The 25,177-nt window shown below is 48.6% G+C and overlaps 1 protein-coding gene across 1 annotated transcript in view; it reads right to left on the bottom strand.

Annotated features, from left to right (window-relative positions):
• Window positions 1–15,411: 15,411 nt before the first annotated feature.
• The window catches only part of LOC119977876 (protein-lysine methyltransferase METTL21C-like), a 58,516-nt gene continuing 48,750 nt past the window's right edge, over window positions 15,412–25,177 (bottom strand). The window contains exons 4-5 of the mRNA XM_038819137.1: window positions 17,346–17,463; window positions 15,412–16,066 (exon numbers count right to left, since the gene is read on the bottom strand). Coding sequence (XP_038675065.1) covers window positions 15,657–16,066; window positions 17,346–17,463 — 528 coding nt within the window. The 3' untranslated portion in view covers window positions 15,412–15,656. The remainder of the gene's footprint in view (window positions 16,067–17,345; window positions 17,464–25,177) is intronic.

The raw sequence follows: 25,177 nt of genomic DNA, 5'->3' as shown, positions 1-25,177 counted from the left end.
AGGACAGATGTGGAATGTGTCGGGGTAGCCCAGCCAACAATGTTCATATGTTTTGGGAATGTCTGAAACTGAGGCAATTCTGGCAGGCATTTGCGGATGTTATGTCAGAAGTCCTGGAAGGTAGGGTAACTCCGAGTCCAGAATTGGCAATATTTGGGGTGCCAGAGGATCCGGGGGCAAAGGGGGGGAAGGAAGGCCGATATCCTAGCCTTCTCCCTGGTGGCCCGGAGACAGATCTTGCTGAGATGGAGGGACTCGGAGCCCCCAAAATCAGGAGTGTGGGTCAGCAATATGGTAGGATTTCTCAGTCTGGCGAAAATCAAGTTCGCTCTGAGAGGATCAATATAGAGATCCACCCGGAGTTGCAGCCGTTCATCGATTTCTTCAACAAAAATTGAAAGTCAGCAGTGAGGGTAAAGGTGGTGGGGGGGGGTGAGGAACATGGTAATGTTAACTAAGGACAGGGGATTCGGTATACAGGTAATTGGGGACATGGTTTATTGTTTGTTCTTTTAGGGGGTATTTTGTGCATCGACCCATGTGGTTTTAGAAATGTCAACATGTTAAATTGTGAAAATTACAAATGCTTCAATAAAATATTTTCTAAAAAAAGCACTTCCAATTTACAGACAAAAAAGGCCATCAGACTCTGTAATGGGCTAATGGTCAGAGGACAGTGGATCACCTGACTGAACAGCGGTATCCTGTTTATTTCCATTAACTAGTTTACATCTGAATGGGACAATATAACTCATGCCAGGTGTGGGCGTATACCTCTGACTCAGTTCTACCAGTTTTACCCTCGGTCTCTTAACCCCTAAATTTCCCACTACATCTTCTGTCCCATTTCCTGATCCAATTTCCTAACCTCTATCATAAAATCTTATTTTCTCCCCCCGATTATTGTTTCTAAGACCTTATCCACTAATACGTTGATGAGCCTCTTGTTATTCGACTGTCCTTTCATCCTTTCTTGAATAAGGGTAGCGTCGCATTTGCCACACTCCAACCCTGTGACAACTCTACTCAATCTAAGGAAGTTTGGAAGATTATGGCAAGCCCTTCAACTATCTCGCCCACTTCTTTTAGCAACCTGGGATGCAAGCAGACCAGGTGACATATCCACTGTAAGCATACCCAATTTTTCCTGTGCATCCTGCCAATCATTTTTCACACCATTCATTATTTCTACAGCCATTTTGTCAGCATCCTCTTCCTTAAATTCCATATTGACAGCAAATTATAAAGCCAATTTTTTTTTGTTTTATTCCTATGCAATTTAGTCCCTTTGAATTTTTGTAGTGAAGTACATGGACACCATGATTGAAAACCCCGCAAAGTAAAATGTGAACACATGCGCATTAATTTATTTAAACAAATAAACATTAAATTATTATTAAAACGATGGATCTGAAATAAAGTTGATCCAGCCTAATTGGTAAACAAACTTTTTAAAATTTGATAAACCTTTTTATATTCTCATCCCATTCTGTCTTTGGATTTCCATGTGGTGGGGGTGAAAATGATTGTGAGAATAAGGTGGATTTTAAGTAAGCTAATTGTTCACATGAAGGGTAAGTGCCAATATTAGTTGAATGGGCCAAATGGCCTGTTACCATTTTGTAACTTATGTATATTTCTACGTGTCCCTCAGCTTTTGAGTGACTAAATCTAAAGCTTTGCACTAATCTGCTCTTGAGTATCCACAAGGAAGTACACAATTGATCCTTGATATTACTATTCCTGAGAGGAAGTTCTTAACTGCCATTTTGCATCTCCCATGGGAGATTTGAGATAAGAAAATTGCTGAGAGTTTTCAGGATGGCTAAGTGGGTAAATGAATTGTGCCCATTCATATACAGACCAGGAAAGTCTCTGTTTTGATCTCTGACCTGTTCTGTGTTGGCTGATTGAGTGGCCACGCAATAATTAGCTTTATTAATCAAGGACTTGGAAAGGGTAAAATCACCAAGGTTTGTATTTCTGATCACTATCTAACGTATCTACCTCTTTTTACCTGACTGGCCATATTGTGACAACATCTGTGAATAAATAATTCACTAAACCTTAAGACCATAAGCTTATAAACGAAGAACACTCGGGAAGCACGGTGCATTGTGGTTAGCACTGCTGCCTCACAGCGTCGCGGTCCCAGTTTCAATCCCGGCTCTGGGTCACGGACCATGTCAAGTTTGCACATTCTTCCCGTGTTTGCATGGGTTTCGCCCACACAACCCTGTGGTGAATGTGTAACCACTATAAATTCACACTGTACATTACTGTGTCCCTGTGAGCTCCATCTGTGAGCCGTTGCGCGGCTCTGCACACGGGGAGATGAGGAGCATGTACAGGGCTCTGACCTTGGCTCCGCCCCCAGCAGGAAGTATAAGTGCTGCAGTCCTGCGAGTCCGCCCTCAGTTCAGCATAGTCGCAGGCAGGCTCAGTTGTAAGTCGAATAAAGCCACAGTTTACTCCAACTCGTGTCTCTGAGTGAATTGATGGTCGCATCAATTTAATCGACTTAAAAACTACTATGGAATCAGCCCTCAAACCTGACCGACTGGAACTCGATCCACAGGCCGCAGAAGCAAAGGAAATTTTTTTGCATTGGCTTCGGTAATTCAAAGCCTTCCTGGCTGCTACCACCTCTGTTACAGAAGAACAGAAACTCAGTCTTCTCCACGCACGGGTGAGCCATCGTATTTCAACTCAACTTGATGTAACTGACTCTTGTCCTGAGGCCCTCGCAATACTCGACCGCCTGGACGTGTGGCCCGTGAATGAAGTCTACACGCGGCACATCTTTACAACTCGCCGCCAGCACCCTGGGGAGTCGCTAGAAGACTATCTGCATGACCTTAAAGCTCTAGCACGAGAATGTAACTTCCAGGCCGTGACAGCCTCACAGCACATGGAACTCGCCATCCGAGATGTGTATGTTGCAGGGGTCCGATCCAATTATGTGCGGCAGCGTCTTCTCAAGAAAGGGGCCCAGGACCTGAGGGACACCTTTCCAAAGTTGAAGTGCGTTCCCGGCCGATCATGTGACCCCAACGTGGACCCCCGACCAGAGACTGCCCCAGGCCTGCGCCGCGCGGCCACCTGCCCACCACGGAGGGCTATCGTGCCACTTTTGCGACCAGCCCCAACACCCCTGGCAGCACTGCCCGGCCCGCAACGTGGCCTGCAGCAGCTGCGGGCGGAAAGGGCACTTTGCTAAGGTCTGCCTGGCCAAAGCTAAAACCTCTAACTCGAACCCTAACCCGAACATTCACTCCTCCGACTCACAGGTCCGCAGACCCCGCAATGTGGCACTGCGTCTGCCGACTCCGCCTCCGCACAACATGTGCGTCTCACGGGGGCCGCCATCCTGGCAATCCTACCCCACGCGGCCGGCCATGTGCGATTCATGGGGGCCGCCATCTTCCTTGCAGCCCGCCACGTGCGATCCATGGGGGCTGCCATCTTGGACGCCATCTTCCTCGCCGCCCGCCACGTGCGATCAATGGGGGCCGCCATCTTGGCCATCACCCGCTACACCACTCGACGATTGCGACCTCCGCGGACAGTCATCACGGGGCCGCTCCAGCACCGCCGATCATGCCACCGACTACCCGCAGCTCAGTGCAGTCACTTTGGACCAGTCGCGGCCAAAGCACCTCAAGAGCTCCATGATGTTCGTCCAGATCAACGGATACGAGACACCGTGCCTGTTCGACTCTGGGAGCACCAAGAGCTTCGTTCACCCAGATCTGGTAAGGCGCTCCTCGCTCCCGATATTTCCGACACAGCAAACAATCTCCCTCGCCTCGGGGTCGCACTCCGTTCAGATACAGGGGCGCACTATTGCGACGTTAACAATACAGGGCACCAACTACACCAACGTCCAGCTGTATGTACTCCCAGACCTCTGCGCCCCCCTCCTCCTAGGACTGGATTTCCAGGGCAACCTCAGGAGCCTAACACTCAGCTTCGGCGGACCCCTTCCCCCACTCACTATATGTAGTCTAGCCACTCTGAAAATCGACCCCCCTCCACTCTTCGCTAAACTCACCACCAACTGCAAACCAGTGGCCACTCACAGCAGGAGGCATAGCATGCAGGACCGGGTGTTTATCAGATTCGAAGTCCGGCATCTTTTACATGAAGGAGTCAGAGGCCAGTAATATCCCCTGGAGAGCTCAGGTGGTGATCGTCAAAACTGGGAAAAAGTTCCGGATGGTGGTTGATTACAGCCAGACCATTAACCGGTTCATGCACCTCAATGCGTACTCCCTCCCCCGGATTGCAGACATGGTAAATCAGATCGCCCAGTACCGCATATTCTCCACGGTGGATCTGAAGTCTGCATACCACCAGCTCCCAATCCGCCCGGAGGACCGCCACTACACGGCATTCGAGGCAGATGGCTGCCTTTTCCATTTCCTCCGGGTTCCCTTTGGCGTCATGAACGGGGTTTTGGTGTTCCAACGAGCAATGGACCGAATGATGGACCAGTACGGGCTGAGGCCCACGTTTCCGTACTTGGATAACGTCAACATCTGCGGCCATGACCAGCAGGGCCACGACGCCAACCTCCACCGATTTCTCCAAACTGCCCAAAAACTCAATCTCACATATAATAAGGAGAAATGCGTTCTCCGCACAACCAGACTAGCCATCCTCAGCTACGTCGTAGAAAACGGGGTCCTAGAACCCGACACTGACCGTATGCCAACGGTCTTACAACTCCCTCTCCCTCATTGTTCCAAGGCCCTGAAGAGGTGCCTCAGATTTTTTTCATTCTACGCCCAGTGGGTCCTCCAGTATGTGGACAAAGCCCCCCCCCCCCCCCCCCCACTATTTAAGGCCACACTCTTCCCACTGTCAGCCGAGGCCCGCCAGGCCTTCAACTGCATCAAGGCGGACATCGCCAAATCTGCCATGCGGGCGGTAGATGAGTCCGTCCCATTCCAGGTGGAGAGCGGCGCCTCAGATGTCGCTCTCGCTGCCACTCTGAACCCGGTAGGTAGGCCAGTAGCGTTCTTTTCCAGAACCCTCTCCCTTTCGGAACTTTGACACTCCTCAGTCGAAAAGGAAGCCCAAGCCATTGTGGAAGCCGTACGGCACTGGAGGCACTACCTCGCAGGTAGGGGGTTTACCCTCATCACTGACCAGAGATCGGTTGCCTTTATATTTGACAACTCGCAGCGGGGCGAAATCAAGAATGACAATATCTTGCGGTGGAGGATCGAACTCGCCACCTATAATTATGATATCGTATATCGTCCTGGGAAGCTCAATGAGCCCCCAGATGCCCTGTCATGCGGCACATGCGCCAGCGCGCAAGGCAACCGACTACAAGCTATCCACAATGACCTCTGTCACTTGGCTTGCCCACTACATCAAGGCCCGCAATCTGCCTTTCTCCACCGAGGAGGTTAAAGCCGTCACCAGGAATTGCCCGATCTGCGCGGAGTATAAACCTCACTTCTATAGACCAGACAAGGCCCACCTGGTAAAGGCATCCCAGCCCTTTGAACGACTGAGTATTGATTTCAAAGGGCCCCTCCCTTCGAACAACCGTAACATCTACTTTCTCAATATTATAGATGAGTTCTCCCGTTTCCCGTTTGCCATCCCATGCCCCGATATGACCTCCCATACAGTCATCAGAGCCCTGCATAGTGTCTTTACCCTGTTCGGTTTCCCCAGCTACGTCCACAGCGACAGGGGTTTGTCCTTCATGAGCGACGAGCTGCGTCAGTACCTGCTCGGCAAGGGCATCGCCTCGAGCAGGACTACCAGCTATAACCCCAGGGGGAACGAGCAGGTGGGGAGGGAGAACGCGACGGTCTGGAAGACCGTCCGACTGACCCTACGGTCCAGGAATCTCCCGACCTCCCACTGGCAGGAGGTCCTCCCCGATGCGCTCCATGCAATTAGGTCCCTCCTTTGTACGGCCACAAACCAGACTCCTCATGATCGATTATTTGTCTTCCCTAGGGGCACTACCATGGGGGCCTCGCTTCCATCCTGGTTGAGGACACCGGGCCCAGTTCTCCTTCGAAAGCACGTCCAGACACATAAGACAGACCTCCTAGTAGAGAGGGTCATGCTCCTGCACTCAAACCCTCACTACGCGTTTGTCGAACACCCCGATGGCCGACAGGACACCGTTTCCCTCCAGGACCTGGCAATGTACCGCCCACACTACACCCCACCCGACCTCCCATGCCCTATGCCCCTGCACCTACTTGCTTCCCGAGCCCCCTTCCACCCGTCACACCGGTCCGCAGGAACGAAGCTCTGGAAGAACCACCCCTGGCATCCACCCTCGGATTCGCACCGAACATCCTTCCACAGCCATCCGAAACGGCTGCAACACCAGTGCTTCGTCGGTCGCAACGCACGATTCGGGCACCGGACTGACTGAACTTGTAGACCCGTCACCCCCGCCGGACTTGATTTTCTTAACGGGGTGAATGTGTAACCACTATAAATTTACACTGTACATTACTGTGTCCCTGTGGGCTCCATCTGTGAGCCGTTGTGCGGCTCTGTCCACAGGGGGAGATGAGGAGCATGTACAGGGCTCCGCCCTTGGCTCCACCCTCAGCAGGAAGTATAAGTGCCGCGGTCCTGCGAGTCCGCTCTCAGTTCAGCATCGTCGCAGGCAGGTTCAGTTGTAAGCCGATTAAAGCCAGTTTACTTCAACTCCTGTCTCTGAATGAATTGATGGTCGCATCAAACCCAAAGATGTGCAAGTTAGGTGGATTCGCCACACTGAATTGCTCCTTAATTTGGAAAAATTGGGTACTCTTAATTTATTTTAACAAAAGAACACTCCCTGAGCTAAGGTGTGAGAGAGCTTGCTTCCATGGAACTGAATCCTAGCTGGAGTTAGTTACTTAAGGGAAGGAGGGGAAACTGGGAAACACTATGTACATTAGTTTACCAATAAATATATTACTGCTTCTTGTATGCTATCCTGATGGAATATCTTGATTAAATAAATAAAGCCGTATTAGAATTTTATTCTCAAGTGCACAACGCTGAAATTTGAAAAGCTTCAATATATTGATACTAAAAATGGATTGAAAACGAAGGGCATGACTTAATGGAAACATTTCTCAATGTAATTTTCAGTGTGTTTCATGTTAGTTGCGTTGCTGAGATCGCAGTCCATATTTAACGGCACTTAGTGCTAGAAGTGAGACCCCATGAGTTTTGTGACGTTACTGGCTGTCTGATTCGCCAGACTTGTGCCTCAGCGTCTTGCCGCTGACAAGAGGGAGCTGCTTTTAAACACTCCCTCATCATTCACTCCCAGTCAATGCACAAGCATGGCAGCACGCAGACTTGCTCCTCACTTTGGGGATGCTAACCTGGCCAGGCTCCTCGACGCCATCGATGGAGGACGGATATCCTGTTCTCCTGAGGGGATCAGAAGACCAGCAGCAGGGTGAGCAATGCCGCCTGGGAGGCAGTGGCTGTCTGCAGTATGACCGGGAGAAATGGTGTACAATGTCGCAAGAAGACCGATGACCACCGAGCTGCAAGGGTAAATTACCAGCTCTCTCCTAGCATCAGTTCCACCTGCCACCCCTCAAATTCCCTGCCCCCCTCCCCGGTAAATCACTGGCTGTCACCTCGAACCCTCCTCACAGCTGATCTTTGTGCCTACTCCTTGCTCCTCAGGACTCACTGGCATCCATAAACACAGCCCCTTCATGTCCAGGTGTGGTGCCAACCGATGCCATCTGCTATAGACACACCCCCCTCTCCCAACCCATCAAACGTGTGGCTCAAAATGCCCTCTTTGTCCCTGCAGGAGAAGATAGCCCATAATAAGCAGGAAAAGGCCAGGACGGGGCGGAGTACCAGAGATTCGAATCTCCACCCCTATGAGGAATTATGATATTGTTGCCATGAGAGACACTTGGTTGAGGGAGGGGCAGGATTGGCAGCTAAACGTTCCAGGATTTAGATGTTTCAGGTGGGATAGAGGAGGATGTAAAAGGCGTGTGGGAGTTGCACTATAAGGAGCGTACCATGGCTATACTGCGGGAGGACACCTCGGAGGGCTCATATGGGTAGAGCTCAGGAATAGGAAGGGTGCAGTCACAATGTTGGCGGTTTACTACAGGCCTTCCAACAACCAGCGGGAGACAGAGGAGCAGATATGTAGGCAGATTTTGGAAAGGTGTAAAAGCAACAGGGTAGTTGTGGTGGGTGATTTTAACTTCCCCAATATTGACTGGGACTCACTTAGTGCTAGGGGCTTGTACGGGGCAAAGTTTGTAAGGAGCATCCAGGAGGGCATCTTAAAGCAATATGTAAATAGTCCAACTAGGGAAGGGGCCGTACTGGACCCTGGTATTGGGGAATGAGCCTGGACAGGTGGTTGAAGTGTCAGTAGGGGAGCATTTTGGGAACAGTGATAATAATTTGATAAGTTTTAAGGTACTGTTGGATAAAGGTAAGAGTAGTCCTCGGGTGAAGGTGTTAAATTGGGGAAGACTAATCATAACAATATTAGGCAGGAACTGGGGCTGGTTTAGCACAGGGCTAAATCGCTGGCTTTTAAAGCAGACCAAGGCAGGCCAGCAGCTCGGTTCAATTCCCATACCAGCCTCCCCAAACAGGTGCTGGAATGTGGCGACTAGGGGCTTTTCACAGTAACTTAATTTGAAGCCTACTTGAGACAATAAGCAATTTTCATTTTCATTTTTTTCATTTTAAGTATCTATATTGGGGGCAGCTGTTTGACTGTAAATCAACATCTGGCATGTGGGAGACTTTCAAATGTCAGTTGATAGAAATACAGGACCGACATGTTCCTGTGAGGAAGAAGGATAAGTATGGCAAGTTTCGGGAACCTTGGATAACGAGGGATATTGTGAACATAGTCAAAAAGATGAAGTCCGTGAGGAATAAAAGGAAAGTAGGAAGGAACTTAAACAAGGAGTCAGGGGGGCTAAAAAGGGTCATGAAAAGTCATTTGCAAACAGGATTAAGGAAAATCCCATGTTTTTTTATATGTATATAAAGAGCAAGAGGGCAGCAAGGGAAAGGACTGGTCTACTCAAGGGCATGGGAGGGAATCCACACATGGAGCCAGAGGAACTGGACAAGGTGCTAAATGAGTGCATCAGTATTCACCAAAGAGAAGGACTTGATGGATGATGAGTCTGGAAAAGGGTGTGTGAATAATCTGGATCATGTTGAGATCAAAAAGGAGGTGATGTTGGGAATCTTGAAAACATTGAAGTAGATAAATCCCATGGCCTGATGGGATTTACCCCAGAATACTGAGAGAGGCAAGGGAGGAAATTGCTCGGGCCTTGACAAAAATCTTTGTATCCTCACTGGCTACAGGTGAAGCCCCAGAGGACTGGAGCAGAGCCAATGTTGTTCCTTTGTTTAAGAAGAGTAGCAAGGATAATCCAGGAAATTACAGGTCGGTGAGCTTTACGTCAGTAGTAGGAAAATTATTGGAGAGAATTCTTTGAGACCGGATTTACTCCAATTTGGAAGCAAGTGGACATATTAGCGAGAGGCAGCATGGTATTCCGAAGCGGAGGGCGTGTTTCACTAACTTGATTGAGTCTTTCAAGGAAGTGATGAAGATGATTGATGCAGGTAGGGCAGTGGATGTTGTCCACATGGATTTCAGTAAGACCTTTGACAAAGTCTCTCATGGCAGACTGGCACAGTAGGTGAAGTCACATGGGATCAGAGGTGAGCTGGCAAGATGGATACAGAACTGGCTAGGTCATAGAAGGCAGAGGGTAGTAGTGGAGGGGTACTTTTCTGAATGGAGGGCTGTGACTAGTGGTGTTCCACAGGGATCAGTGCTGGGACCATTTCTGTTTGTAGTTTTAAAAAATGATTTAGAGGAACTGGTCTGATTAATAAGTTTGCAGACAACACAAAGGTTGGTGGAATTACAGATAGCGATGAGGACTGTCAGAGGATACAGCAGGATATAGATCGGATAGAGACTTGGGCAGAGAGATGGCAGATGGAGTTTAATCCAGACAAATGTGAGGTAATGCATTTGGACGGTCTAATACAGATGGGAAATATACGTAAATGGCAAAACCCTCAAGAGTATTGATTTGCAGAGGGATCTGGGTGTACAAGTCCACGTCACTGCAAGTGGCAACGCAGGTGGAGAAGGTAGTCAAGTAGGCATACGGCATACTTGCCTTCATCAGCCGTGGCATTGACTATAAAAATTGTCAAATCATGCTGCAGCTGTATAGAACCTTAGTCAGGCCGCATTTGGAAAATAGTGTTCAATTCTGATCGCCACGCTACCAGAAGGATGTGGAGGATTTGGCGAGGGTACAGAACAGGTTTACCAGGATGTTTCCTGGTATGAAGGGCATTAGCTATGGGGAGAGATTGGATAAACTTGATTTGTTCACACTGGAACAACGGAGGTTGAAGGGTGACCTGATAGAAGTCTGCAAAATTATGAGGGGCATGGACAGAGTGGATACTCATAATCTTTTTCTCAGGGTGGAAGAGTCAATTATGAGGGGCATAGGTTTAAGGTGCAATGGGCAAAATTTGGAGGAGATGTGTGGGGTTTACACAGAGGATAGTGGGTGTCTGGAACTCGCTACCGGGCGAAGTAGTGGAAGCAGGTATGATAGTGACGTTTAAGGAGCGTCTTGACAATTACATGAATAGGATGGGAATAGAGGATATGGGCCCCGGAAATGTAAAAGGTTTTAGATAGAACGGGCAGCATGGTCGGCGCAGGCTAGAGAGCCAAAGGGCCTGTTCCCGAGCTGTAATTTTGCAGGGATCTTTGTACTTACCTGCTAATGCAAATTTCCAGCCTCTGCTTGTTATAGAAAATTCACTTGGCCATATCTACTTCAAATGCATGTCTTTAACATCTCTCATCACAGCAGAATAACATGAAAATCCATAAATTGTTCAGTCCATTCTATACTTCTCCGAAGGTTGCCCTGTTGCAATAATTCCGATTGCAATAGATGTAAGTCAATGGAATTGACTCATACAGTGTTAGTCCTGCTGTTAAGCCTCTTGAAAATGGTACGCCTTGGTTGATGTGGTGCAACTGTTTTTTTAACAATATACTAACTTAATTAATGGCTCTAAATGCCCTTGCTGGCCTTAAAAGCTAATTTTATATTTCTGAAATATTAAATTTCTCCACAATTCCACATTTTAAAAAAAGTTTGTTTATATTTATTTTAGATTCTATCTTAATCCAATCATTTATTTTCAAAATGAAAAGTTTAATTAAAATTGAAAGATTTTAAGTACGTTCAACATCCCAGTTTGCTGTACGTAAATATTTTGGTGTGATTGGCTGCTTACCTGCGTGCTAACATCATGGCTGCTGTACACTAAGACATTCCTTCGCTTGGCTGGTACTATATTTAAACTGCCATCAGGAAAAGGAACAACACGACGAGAGGGATCGCTTGATCTTTGTGGGCAACGTTCTTTGTGCTCTGTGGGAAGCTACCTCGCCTCTGAGTGCAAATCCAGTTGTATGTTTCTGAGTTGCATTGGGAAGTCTCCAGTACACATGTTGGGAAGCCTCCTGTCAACATGTTGTGGGAAGTATCCTGTATACATATTGAGAAGTCTGCTGTATACATGTTGTGGAAAGTCTTCTGTACACATGCTGGGAAGTCTCATGTATACATGTTGGAAGCCTCCTGTATACATGTTGTGAGAAGTCTCCTGTATACATGTTGGTGGGAAGACCCCTGTATATATGTTGGGAAGACGCCTCTATACAAGTTGTAGGAAGTCTCACGTACACATGTTGGGAAGCCTCCTGTATACATGTTCGGAAGTCTCCTGTATACATGACTTCCCACAACATGTATACAGGAGACTTGCCAACATGGTTACAGGAGACTTCCCACAACATGTATACAGGAGACTTCCCACAACATGTTTCCATGAATAAGGGCTGGTTTAGCACAGGGCTAAATAGCTGGCTTTCAAAGCAGACCAGACAACTGCAATTTTCAAAAGCAGGTGTCGAGGGAACCCACCGAAAATCATCGAGAAATGTTTTTTAAAAAATAATTTTTATTCAAATTTTCACAAAAAAGAAAACAATAACAGAAAATTCTAAGAACAAAAAAAAAACAGAACCCCCCCCGCCCCCCCCAAATACAAAAGAGAAACAATAAATTAACGCCCGTCATTGGCAAAAAACAGATATTCAACCCAAAACAAAAACAAAGAGACAACCCCCCCCCCCCCCCCCCCCCCCCCCGGTTGCTGCTGCTGCTGACCTTTTTTTTTCACCGTTCTGCCAGGAGATCTAGGAATGGTTGCCATCTCCTGAAAAACCCCTGCACTGACCCCCTTAGGGCAAATTTCACCCTCTCCATTTTAATAAACCCCGCCATATCGTTGACCCAGGCCTCCACGCTTGGGGGCCTCGCATCCTTCCACTGAAGAAGAATCCTCCGCCGGGCTACTAGGGACGCAAAGGCCAGAACACCGGCCTCTTTCACCTCCTGCACTCCCGGCTCCACTGCAACCCCAAATATTGCGAGTCCCCAGCCTGGATTGACCCTGGATCCTACCACCCTCGATACCGTCCTTGCTACACCCCTCCAAAATTCCCCCAGCGCTGGGCATTCCCAGAATATGTGGACATGGTTTGCTGGACTCCCTGAGCACCTAATACACCTGTCCTCGGTCCCAAAAAACCGGCTCATCCTTGTCCCGGTCATATGAGCCCTATGCAGTACCTTAAACTGTATGAGGCTAAGCCTCGCACACGAAGAGGAGGAGTTCACCCTTTCTAGGGCATTCATCCACGTCCCCTCCTCAATCTCCCCACCCAGCTCCTCCTCCCATTTATCTTTCAGCTCCTCCACCGAGGCCTCGTCTACCTCCTGCATCACCTGGTACACTTCCGAGATCCTCCCCTCCAACCCATACCCCCGAGAGCACCCTGTCCTGGACCCCACGCGGCGGCAGCAGGGGGAACCCCACCACCTACCGCCTGAAAAACGCCCTTACTTGCATGTACCTAAAGGTGTTCCCCGGGGGGAGCCTGAACTTCCCTTCCAGCTCACCCAAGCTCGCAAACTTCCCGTCTATGAACAGGTCCCCCAGCCTCCTGACACCTGCCCTGTGCCAACTCAGGAACCCGCCATCAATTCTATCGTCGAGAAATGTTACATGTTCAGATTAAGCACAATTTTTAAAATATATAAATTTAGAGTAGCCAATCCATCTACCCTGCACACCTTTTGGGTTGTGGTGGCGAAACCCACGCAAATACGGGGAGAATGTACAAACTCCGAACCTGAGACCTCAGCGCAGTGAGGCACCTGTTCTAACCACAGCACCACTGTGCTGTCTTCGATTGTGCACAGATGATGAAAGATCAGAAGATGCCCAGGTAAGGCTCTTCTGACTCCACAGGGAGTGGAAACATCCTCTTCACGTCCACTCTATCCAGGCCTCCCTGCATCCTGCACATCTTTGGACTGTAGGAGGAAACCAGAGCATCTGGAGCAAACCCACACATAAACGGGCAGAATGTGCAAAGTCCACACAGTCACACGAAGTCGGTATCGAACCCGGATCCCTGGCGCTGTGGGGCAGCAGTGCTAACCATTGTGCCATCGTGCCACCCGGATGCTCGGGTATTGAATATATTTAATGGAGAGATCAATATTTTTGGTTACTGAGGGAATTAAGGGCAATGGGGATGATATGGGAAGTTACAGTTAAGGTCAAAGATGAGCCTTGATCCTATTGAACAGTGGAGCACATGATCTACTCTTTCTATTTCTTATGTTCTTATGTCATCAGCTGATAGCCCTTGTTGCCCAGTAAGCGCCTTTTGGTTTCTTATGGTTGCTCAAATACAGATGGCACAGCAGACTGCCACAGAATGAGCGCATCATGACTGCCAGGTACCAGGCACAGATTTGCATAATTCACTGCGCATGGCCACACACTAGCTGGATGTTGAGGGAATGGAATTCCTTTTGGTTGCAATACATTGCAGAGATGGCATGTGCTGCCTGCAAAGCAGTGGTGCAGTCTATTGCACCCTGTACTATAGGAATGCAATCCTCGTAGAGCAGCATGCACTATCCACCTGTTGCTCTCTGGTAAGAGAGAATGATGTATTCAGCTCTCTTACAATAGAGAGTTTTGGTGACCTTTAAGCAATGTTGGATCAAAAACTGGGTGATATTGGAAATACCCACAATTCCCCCCCATAACAAGTCACATAGAAATTCATGGCGACAGTCACTTTCACAGCCTCTGACAATGCTCATCAATCTTACTCTGAGAGTGCTAAGGTTGGAACTTTGTGGCAGTCGCATATGGCAGATTTCAGTGGGGAAGTTCAGGATACAGGGTAAGCCTTTTAGGACTGAGATGGAGAGAAATCTCTTCAGTCAGAGCAACTTTCTACCTCAAGGCTGTGGAGGCCAAGCCACTGAATTTATTTAAGTTTCTAGAACTAAAGGCATCAAGGGGTATGGGGAGAGAGCGGGAGAATGGTGTTGAGATAGATGATCAGCCATGATCAGATTGAATGGTGGAGCAGGCTCAATGGGCCAAATGGCCTACTCATACTTTTTCGTGCTCCCGAGTCTGGAAGCAACTGGTCCATGCAGAAGTTATGAAATCAGGACAAATTCCTTCAGCATGTCCCACATTGTACACTTTAGCAATCTTAAATAACTCATGAAAGTGCCAAACATGTGCAAAATGTTTGCAACAGTCAAAAATCATTCAGCAACTAATCTGAAAGTAGGTAATGATACTTTTAAATAGCACTTCTGAATGTACGTTCAGCCCTACATGGTTAAGAGACAATATTAGCTGGAGTAGGCCCCGGGTTTGAATCCCGGCCCTTGGTCACTGTCTGTGTGGAGTTTGCACATTCTCCCGGTGTCTCCGTGGGTTTCACCCCCACAACCCAAAGATAGAGATAGAGAAATACAGCACAGAACAGGCCCTTCGGCCCACGATGTTGTGCCGAACTTTTGTCCTAGGTTAGGTGTGCTGGTTAGGTGGATTGGCCAGACTAAATTGCTCCTTAATTGGAAAAAAAAATAATTGGGTACTCTAGATTTATTTTTTTAAATAGCTGGAGTGTTCAGTTCCAACACGGCAGCATTGGGATCAAATCTGTGTTATTTCGAATTGTCATCATGATTTGCCTACTTTGTATAGATTCCAACTGTACACACTAATACCCTCACACATATGGGGTCCGATGTGACTTGCACCAATGGTGTCCATGTGTACCATCGACACCATGTTGGACAGATGCTCAGTATCCAAATTTTGTACTCTGCCTGTTTTTAATGGACAGCAGATTTCCCTATAAATTCAAAGCTAAAACAAATCGAACAGCAAACAATGCAAACTATTGGTGAATAGTGAATAAAATTCTGCAGTGCATTTCAGTGTGCTCAATGTTTACAATTAAATCTTGTACACATCAGGAAAGCAACTAACTTCTTAAACAATGGATCAATCCATGTACAAAATAATATTAAACATGTGAAATTTCCAAAAGCATTGAATAACATACAGGGTTTACTTCAAATAGATTTAACAGAAACCATTCTTTTCTTTTCATTAAGAACATTATTTTGAATGAAAAATATGCCTATTTCTCACTAAGTATTCTTCACTAACTGCGCCTTCGTTGTCCCCTTAATTATTACTGTTTCTGATTGAGGGATATCTGCCAGAACTATCGTATCGAATGTGGCCTTGAATTTTTCCAAAAATGTGTAGTCTGAATTAAATCTTAATTTGTTTGCCCATAGTATCACGCTGCCTGGTTGACAAAAATAATCAAATGTAGCCAATAAATCATCCAGACAGTCATGATGGTAAACAACATCAGCTGCTAAGACGTAGTCATAATGATGAACAGATTGAGGAAAGCTTTTATCTAAATCCGCATTCCAAACCAACTCCTTAACCTGGGGTTGATGCTTGCTTCTCCATCGTGTGTTTCTCATAAGATTACTTTGCAAGTTCCCAACAACGCAAGTGAGATCTGTACTCGTTACATAAGCGCCTGAGAGAAAAGACATAAATAATCAGATATACAGGTGCATACAAAACCAGTCTATGTTCAATGAATGACATTAAATTGTCACTCTATACTGTAAGTTAATTACATTGCATTGAAAAAAATAGTGTGCATATGACTTCACCTTAGCTAGAGGGCCTGTGTAAATCAGTAAATACACATGTAAAATTTAAAAATTTTCTTTCAATCAAAATTCTTAATTAAGTGGGCGGCGCAGTGGTTATCACTGCTGCCTACGGCGCCGAGGACCCGGGTTCGATCCTGGCCCCGGGTCACTGTCCGTGTGGAGTTTGCTCATTCTCCCCATGTCTGCGTGGGTTTCACCCTCACAACCCAAAGATGTGCAGGGCTGGTGGTTTGACCACACTAAATTGCCCCTTAATAGGAAAAAAATAATTGGGTACTCTAAATTTGAAAGGAAATTCTTAATTAACTGACCTTCTAGTGCACAATTTGTTAGAGGAAAAACTGTAGGCTGAACATCCACGTCAATAAACAGGTAGATCGGAGTTGAGTCCGATACGTATAATTTTTTAAAATCTGAAACTCTATCCCAACCTTTTTTTTGTTGTAAATTTAGAGTACCCAATTATTTTTTTCCAATTAAGGGGCAATTTAGCTTGGCCAATCCACCTAGCCTGCACATCTTTGGATTGTGGGGGCGAAACCCACGCAAACACAGGACCAATGTGCAAACTCCACATGGACAGTGACCCAGAGCCGGGATTGAACCTGGGACCTCGGCACCGTGAGGCTGCAGGGCTAACCCACTGCACCACCATGCTAACTCTATCCCAACCTGACTACTGTGTTTAACAGGCAGGAGAAGAGGTGGGCACCCAATCCAGTTCCATATATTACTGAGATCGGCAGTGCTGATTTAACCTGGTTTACGGGGTTTATAAGTCTGGAAGCTGGAAGCAAGGACAGTTTTGTGGAGGCAGTAAGTGCCTTTACAGCACTGCCTATGTTTAAATCTCTATCTCTCGCTTTCTCCACTGTTAGAGCCTCTCCCAAAAAGTGCTTGTTCCTCTGATGTCAGCTTTTTTCACACCCATGCTCCCCCTAAACTCCAGTGCCTCCAGATCATTCCTTCTCCAAGATCCTCCTGAAGAACTCCTTCTTTATCCAAGTTTTTGGTTGCTGCAGCTTTGGTCGGATGCCTATTCCCAGAAACCCCTTGGAATGATTTTCTACATTAAAGGCGCTATGTAAATACAAGTTGTCATTGCAAAGCTGAAAACAAGAAGAAAAATATAAATACCTAGCAAGCCAGCCACAATAGACACCAGCCCTGTTCCAGCCCCTAGTTCTATTACATTTTTGTCATTAAGGTTGAATTCCGTCCAGTGGGTTTCTAGAAAATGGCACAACTCAACTGCCTGTGGAAAGAAATAATTATAATCCCTGATCAATATTTATATATATTAAGTATATACTAATAGTTTCCTGATCAACTTAAAGAATTTATGTATTGACTTCCGGTTGCGGCTATGACTAGCTAAGCCGCACATTTGGAAGCTCCTGCAACAAAGGTGTTTTTGGGCCAATTGGAGGGCCCCAACGGCGCTGAAAAAACGAATCCCGGTGGGGGAAGGTCCCCTGAGGAGAACTAGACCGATTTTATGGTCGGTACCCGGAGTGGAGCGGCAAGAAAAACGGCAGCAGCTCCCCAAAAAAAGCGGGGGAAGAAAATCAAAATGGCGGCCGGCGGTGCACCGGAGGAGTGGAAGAAATGGGCGGAGGAGCAGCAGGCCGCTCTCCTCCGTTTTTTCACGGAGATGAAAGTGGAACTCTTAGAGTCCATGAACGCGACGGCCACCAGGTTGGTGGGAGCCCAGGCGATCCAAGAGGCGTCGATTAAAGATCTGCAGCAGGAGATGGCCGCGAGGGAGGAGGAGGCCACAGTCATCGGGGCAAAGGTGGAGGCGCACGAGGCACTCCACACGAAGTGGCAGAGCCGCTTCGAGGAGCTGGACACTCGGATGAGGAGGAAAAATTTGAGGATCCTGGGCCTGGAAGAAGGCCTGGAGGGGTCGGATCTCCCGGGATATGTGGCGGAGATGTTGAGCTCCCTGATGGGGGAAGGGGCCGGTCCGGCGCCCCTGGAATTGGAAGAGGCATACCGGGTCATGGCCAGGAGGCCTAGGGCAAACGAGCCCCCGAGGGCGGTGCTGGTGCGGTTCCAGCGGCTAAGTGATCGAGAGAAAGTCCTGAGGTGGGCTAAAAGGGAGAAAAGCAGCAAGTGGCAGAACTCGACGGTAAGGGTGTACCAGGACTGGAGTGCGGAGGTGGCAAAGCGGCGGGCCCGGTACAACCGGACAAAGGCGGTGCTACACGTGAAAAAGATCAAATTTGGAATGTTGCAACCGGCGCGCTTGTGGGTCACCTACAAGGACCAACATCATTATTTCGAGTCCCCAGAGGAGGCCTGGACCTTTGTACAAGAGGAAAAGTTGGACACGAACTAAAACCTGGGAGCACCGGCGGTCGTAGCCGCCGGGGGACTCTTGATTGTGCAAGTGGCCCTTTTCTTTTTCAGGCCAGGTCGGAACTGGGTAACAGTTTCGTGGAGTGTTTGGGGTGTTTTTTCTCGAACGGTTGACTTTTCTGAATATTTTGAAGGTTTCGAGTTGTTGGGTGTTTCTGTATATTTGTACTGTTGAAATCTCTATTGTGGGTCGTTGGCTTCTTATGGGGTGTTTTTTCCCGTTTCCAATTTCCCTTAGTTATTTACCCCTCCTACCCTTTTTCTTTGGGTGCTTGGGGGGGTTTTTTGGTTCTTTTTTTTCTTTTCGGGTTATGGTTATCTGCGGTTATTTATACTGTTTGATGGAGGGTGATGGTTGGGCACGCGGTTAGTTGATAGTTAGTTAATTATTTTGTTATTTAAGTATGTAGTTAAGTATTTATGTATTTAGTTGCCATTGGGTATTTGTATTTATATCGTTAAGTTGGGGAGACGGGACGGGGGGGAGCGGGTTGATTATGCGGGTCTTTCTCGGGGGTTTTAAGGGGATCTTTCACGGGCGCAGATGGGGTGAACCGGGAGGAGTCGGAATGTGGCAGGAGCAGCCGGGTCAGCGGAGACCAGCTGACTCTCGGGAGTACGATGTGGGGTACATCGCGGCTAGGAGGGGTCCTAGCCAGGGGGGGGGGGGGGGGGGGAAGGGGAGGGGACTGGGGGGGGACACCGGGTTGCTGCTAGAGAGACCAGGGACGAGAAGGGGAGAGCCGGGGGGGGTGGGGGGGGGGGGGCCATCGCTATGGGAAGCGGGTCAGAAAAGAAGGGATGACCCGGGGCGAGCAAGGGACAAGACATGGCTAATCGACAGGGAGTAGGGACGGGTCGCTCTGCGACCCGATTGATCACGTGGAACGTAAGGGGGCTGAATGGGCCGGTCAAAAGATCAAGGGTCTTCTCACACCTGAAGGGACTGAAGGCTGATGTAGCAATGCTGCAGGAGACTCATTTGAGGGTAGCAGATCAGGTCCGCCTGAGAAGGGGGTGGGTGGGACAGGTGTTCCACTCAGGCTTGGATATCAAGAACCGGGGGGTGGCGATTTTGGTGGGAAAGAGAGTGTCGTTTGTGGCGGCAGAGGTGGTGGCAGACAAGGAGGGCAGGTACGTGATGGTGAGGGGTAGGCTGCAGGGAGAGGGTGTGGTACTGGTAAATGTGTATGCCCCGAACTGGGACGACGCGGGTTTTATGAGGCGCCTGCTGGGCCTCATCCCGGGACTGGAGGCAGGGGGCCTGATCATGGGAGGGGACTTTAATACGGTGTTAGACCCTGGGCTGGATAGATCGAGTTCCAGGACGAATAGGAGGCCGGCAGCGGCAGAGGTGTTAAGGGGGTTCATGGAGCAGATGGGAGGGGTAGACCCATGGAGATTTGGTAGGCCTAGGGCGAGGGAGTATTCTTTTTTCTCCCACGTCCACAGAGTGTACTCTAGGATTGATTTTTTCGTATTGAACAGGGGGCTGATACCGAGAGTGCAGGACACGGAGTACTCGGCCATTGCGATATCGGACCATGCACCACATTGGGTGGACGTGGACATGGGGGAGGCGCGGGACCAACGCCCGTTGTGGCGCCTGGATGTAGGGCTGTTGGCGGACGAAGAGGTGTGCAGAAGGGTGAGAACGGGCATTGAGAACTATCTGGGTACGAATGACACAGGTGAGGTGCAGGTGGGGACGGTCTGGGAGGCCTTGAAAGCAGTGATTAGAGGAGAGCTGATCTCCATAAGGGCACACAGAGAGAGGAAGGAGAGGCAGGAAAGGGAGAGGCTGGTGGGGGAGCTCCTAGAAGTAGATAGGAAATATGCGGCGGCGCCAGAGGAGGGGCTATTAAGGGAGCGGCGTAGCTTGCAGGCCAGGTTCGACCTACTGACCACTAGGAAGGCGGAAATGCAGTGGAGAAGGGCGCAGGGTGCGGCGTATGAGTACGGGGAAAAGGCGAGCAGGATGCTGGCACACCAGCTTCGTAAGCGAGATGCAGCCAGAGAGATTGGGGGAGTGAGAGAGAGGGGTGGGGATGTAGTGCAGAAGGGGCAAGAGGTGAATAGGGTCTTTAGGGACTTCTATAGGGAATTGTATAGGTCTGAACCGCCGAAGAGGAGAGGGGGAATGAAGAACTTTCTCGACAAATTGGGGTTCCCAAAGGTACAGGAGGAGCTGGTGGAAGGGTTGGGGGCGCCGATAGAGCTGCAGGAGCTAATTAAAGGGATAGGCCAGATGCAGGCGGGGAAGGCGCCGGGGCCGGATGGGTTCCCGGTGGAGTTTTACAGGAAATTTGTGGACTTGGTGGGTCCAGTGCTGGTGCGAGCCTTCAATGAGGCGCGCGAGGGGGGGGGGTTCTGCCTCCAACAATGTCGCAGGCCCTGATCTCCTTGATTTTGAAGCGGGACAAGGACCCGGTCCAGTGCGGGTCCTACAGGCCTATCTCCCTCTTAAATGTAGATGCCAAGCTGTTAGCAAAGGTCCTGGCAACCAGGATAGAGGACTGTGTGCCAGGGGTAGTCCATGAAGACCAGACGGGGTTCGTGAAGGGACGCCAACTTAACACAAATGTTCGGAGATTGTTAAATGTGATTATGATGCCAGCAGTGGAAGGGGAGGCGGAGATAGTGGTAGCGCTGGACGCGGAGAAGGCATTTGACAGGGTGGAGTGGGAATACTTGTGGGAGACGTTGGAAAGGTTTGGGTTTGGGGAGGGATTTATCAAGTGGGTAAAACTGCTCTATTCAGCTCCGATGGCAAGTGTGGTAACAAACGGGAGGAGGTCAGAATATTTTGGGCTCCATCGAGGTACTAGGCAGGGATGTCCCCTATCTCCCTTACTCTTTGCATTAGCGATTGAGCCGTTGGCGATGGCACTGAGGGGTTCAGGGGGGTGGAGAGGACTGACAAGGGGAGGGGAGGAACATCGGGTCTCGCTCTATGCGGATGATTTGTTGTTGTATGTGGCAGACCCGGAGGGGGGAATGCCGGAGGTAATGGGGATACTAGCGGAGTTCGGGGACTTTTCGGGATATAAATTAAATCTGGGGAAAAGTGAGGTCTTTGTAATACACCCGGGAGACCAAGGGGAGGGAATTGGGAGGCTCCCCTTCAAAAGAGCAGTTAAAAGTTTTAGGTATTTGGGGGTGCAGGTGGCAAAGAACTGGGGGACCCTACACAAGTTGAACTTTTCCAGACTGGTGGAGCAGATGGAGGAGGAGTTTAAGAGGTGGGACATGGTGCCGCTGTCGCTAGCAGGGAGGGTGCAGTCAGTTAAAATGACGGTCCTCCCGAGGTTCTTGTTTTTGTTCCAGTGTCTGCCCATCTTCCTCCCCAGGGCCTTTTTCAAGAAGGTAACGAGTAGTATCATGGGGTATGTGTGGGCACATGGCACCCCGAGAGTTAGAAGGGTCTTTTTGGAGCGGAGTAGGGATAGTGGAGGGCTGGCGTTACCCAACCTTTCCGGATATTACTGGGCGGCAAATACATCGATGGTACGAAAGTGGATGATGGAAGGGGAGGGGGCAGCCTGGAAGCGCATGGAGAGGGCGTCCTGCGGCAACATAAGCTTAGGGGCACTGGTAACGGCACCATGGCCGCTCCCTCCCACGAGGTATACCACGAGCCCGGTGGTGGCGGCCACCCTCAAGATCTGGGGGCAGTGGAGGCGACACAGGGGGGAAGTGGGAGGTCTGATAGGGGCACCACTAAGAGGGAACCACAGATTTGCGCCGGGAAACACAGGAGGGGGATTCCAGAGCTGGCAGAGGGCGGGTATTAGACAACTGAGGGACTTGTTTATAGAGGGGAGGTTTGCGAGCCTGGGAGAGCTGGAGGAGAAATTTGGGCTCCCCCCGGGGAACACGTTCAGGTACCTCCAAGTGAAGGCATTTGCCAGACGACAGGTAGCGGGGTTCCCCGCGCTCCCCGACAGGGGGGTGAGTGAGAGGGTGCTATCAGGGGTCTGGGTCGGGGAGGGGAAGATCTCGGACATCTATAAGATTATGCAGGAGGTGGAGGAGGTACCAGTAGAGGAGCTGAAAGATAAGTGGGAGTTAGAGCTGGGGGAACAGATAGAGGACGGGACATGGGCAGACGCCCTGGAGAGGGTTAACTCGTCGTCGTCATGTGCGCGACTAAGTCTCATTCAATTTAAGGTACTGCATAGAGCCCACATGACGGGGACAAGGATGAGTCGGTTTTTTCGGGGGTGAAGACAGGTGTATTAGATGTTCGGGAAGCCCTGCGAATCATGCACATATGTTTTGGGCATGTCCGGCACTGGAGGAGTTCTGGAAGGGGGTGGCAGGGACGGTGTCGAGAGTGGTGGGGTCCAGGGTCAAGCCAGGATGGGGACTTGCGATCTTCGGGGTGGGGGTGGAACCGGGGGTACAGGAGGCGAGGGAGGCTGGAATATTAGCCTTTGCGTCCTTGGTGGCTCGGAGGAGGATCCTGATTCAGTGGAGGGACGAAAGGCCTCCGAGTGTTAACACCTGGTTAAACGACATGGCAAACTTTATCCAATTGGAAAGGATCAAATTCGCCCTGAGAGGGTCGGTGCAGGGGTTTTCCAGGCGATGGCAACCCTTCCTAGACCTCTTGGATCAGAGATAGAAACTGAGGCCATGACAGCAGCAACCCGGGAGGGGAGGGGAGGGCGGGAGGGGGGGGGGGGGGGGGGGGGGAGGGGGGAAAACGACGAAGGAAGTACGGTAGCGGCGGTGGCACGGGCAAGGCCTGCCCGAGGACGCTGCTAGAAATGATAAGTTGGTCTGACTGTCGGTTCGCCGGCGGGGGGGGGGGGGGGGGGGGGGGGGATGCGCGGGTAGGGGGGGGGGGGGATTCTTTTTCTCTTTCTTGTTAAGTAGGGGGGTTTGACTTTGTTTTGTTATAATTTAAATGTAAATGTAGGGGGGGTTAAAATGTTTGTATTTTGAAAAATTCAATAAAAATTATTTAAAAAAAAAAAAAAAAAAGAATTTATGTATTTTTTTCCATGCAAGATGGTAATGAAATTTAGAGACATCAGAGCTCGAGTTAGCTTCTTGTCAAGGATCTGAAACGACATTAATAATAAAACTCAATAATATAAGTAAAATTTAAAATCTAATGATAACTATGAAACCCTCGTCAATTGTCGTTAAAAACTCATCTGATTCATTAATCCCCTTTAGGGACGGAAATCTGCCATCCTTATCTGGTCTGGCCTACATGTGACTCCAGACCCACAGCAATGTGGTTGACTGCCCCTGAAGGGCAATTAGGGCAATAAATATGACACCCACGTCCCATGAACAATTTTTTTTTTTGAAAATGCAGGAAACATTGCAGGTTAAAGAACCTTTGTGGTGAAAACATTTCAGGTCGTGACGATCTCTTTTCAGAACTTGGAAAAGATAGAAAGGTTTGAGCAAGTGAAATTAAATTTTCTTTACTCGACTCACTACCCCTTTTACTTTCCATTTCGTAGACATTCCCTTTCATCTTTCCTCCCTGTTTTTCTCCCATTTTACTTGCTCAAAACCATTTCTATTTTTCCTGAGTTCTGATGAAGGATCATCATAACCTGAAATGTTTACTTCATTTTTCTCCATGGATGCTGTCTGACCTGCTGAATATTTCCAGCATTTCTAATTCAAATTTCCAGCAATTGCAATATTTTGCTTTTGTGGAGCTGCAATGACTCCATATCTAATTTATCAGATATGAAGTGAATATCAGTTTTAAAGTTGAATGCATTACGTAGCTCAAGGGAAGGCATCTTTAACTTAGTATATAGTAAAGAATAAAATGTGTACATTATTGTAACACTTTCACAGTGATTGCTAGTAATTTACCAGTTTTATGTCAAATCTCTCCATTGAAGACATGGAGAATAACTTAGTGGAACATAGTTAATTCAGTAACTGGTGTAGTGACAAGTTCTTTGTTTAAGCTGCAGAACTCAATAGCTTTTATCTCAATATTGGGCAGGACAAAATACACTATTGGTAGTAGGGGCTCTAAGATGTGATCATGGAAATTGTTACTGAATCCATACAGAATATCTGACATGAAACCCAAAATATAACAATGGCAAATACAAATACCATTTGTTCCAATTAATTCATGATTAAAGCAATACAGTCTTTGTCATAATACCAAGTGCTGTGCTGTTTTGGGCCATATGTATGAACTGTGGCTCACTGCTGTGTTATATTGTTAGGTTGAAACACAGAGGATCCTGAGGGATCTTGACAGGGTGGTTCTGGAAAGGATGTCTCCTCTCGTGGGAGAATCTAGAATTAGGAATAACTGTTTTAAAAATAAAGGGTCGCTCATTTAAGACATGGATGAGATTTTTATTCTCTCAAGGTCACAAGTCTTTGGAACTCTTCCTCGAAAGGCAATGGAAACAGCGGGTGCGATCCTCTGGCCATGCTGTGCCGGAACAGCAGCTCGCCGCGGTGCAGCGTAGCCATTGAAAGCTGGGAGACCCCCGCTCCCGGAATCTACCTAGCTCGCGAGATTCAGTGCAATCTCGTGAGGCGTTGCAAAGTGAATCCTGCCCACAGTGGGCGGGATCATTTTTTAGAAAATCTGCATGTTAAAG

Source organism: Scyliorhinus canicula, chromosome 14 (genome assembly GCF_902713615.1).
Source record: "Scyliorhinus canicula chromosome 14, sScyCan1.1, whole genome shotgun sequence".
Classification (NCBI taxonomy): Eukaryota; Metazoa; Chordata; class Chondrichthyes; order Carcharhiniformes; family Scyliorhinidae; genus Scyliorhinus; species Scyliorhinus canicula.
This window is presented reverse-complemented; position numbering and strand designations above follow the sequence as displayed.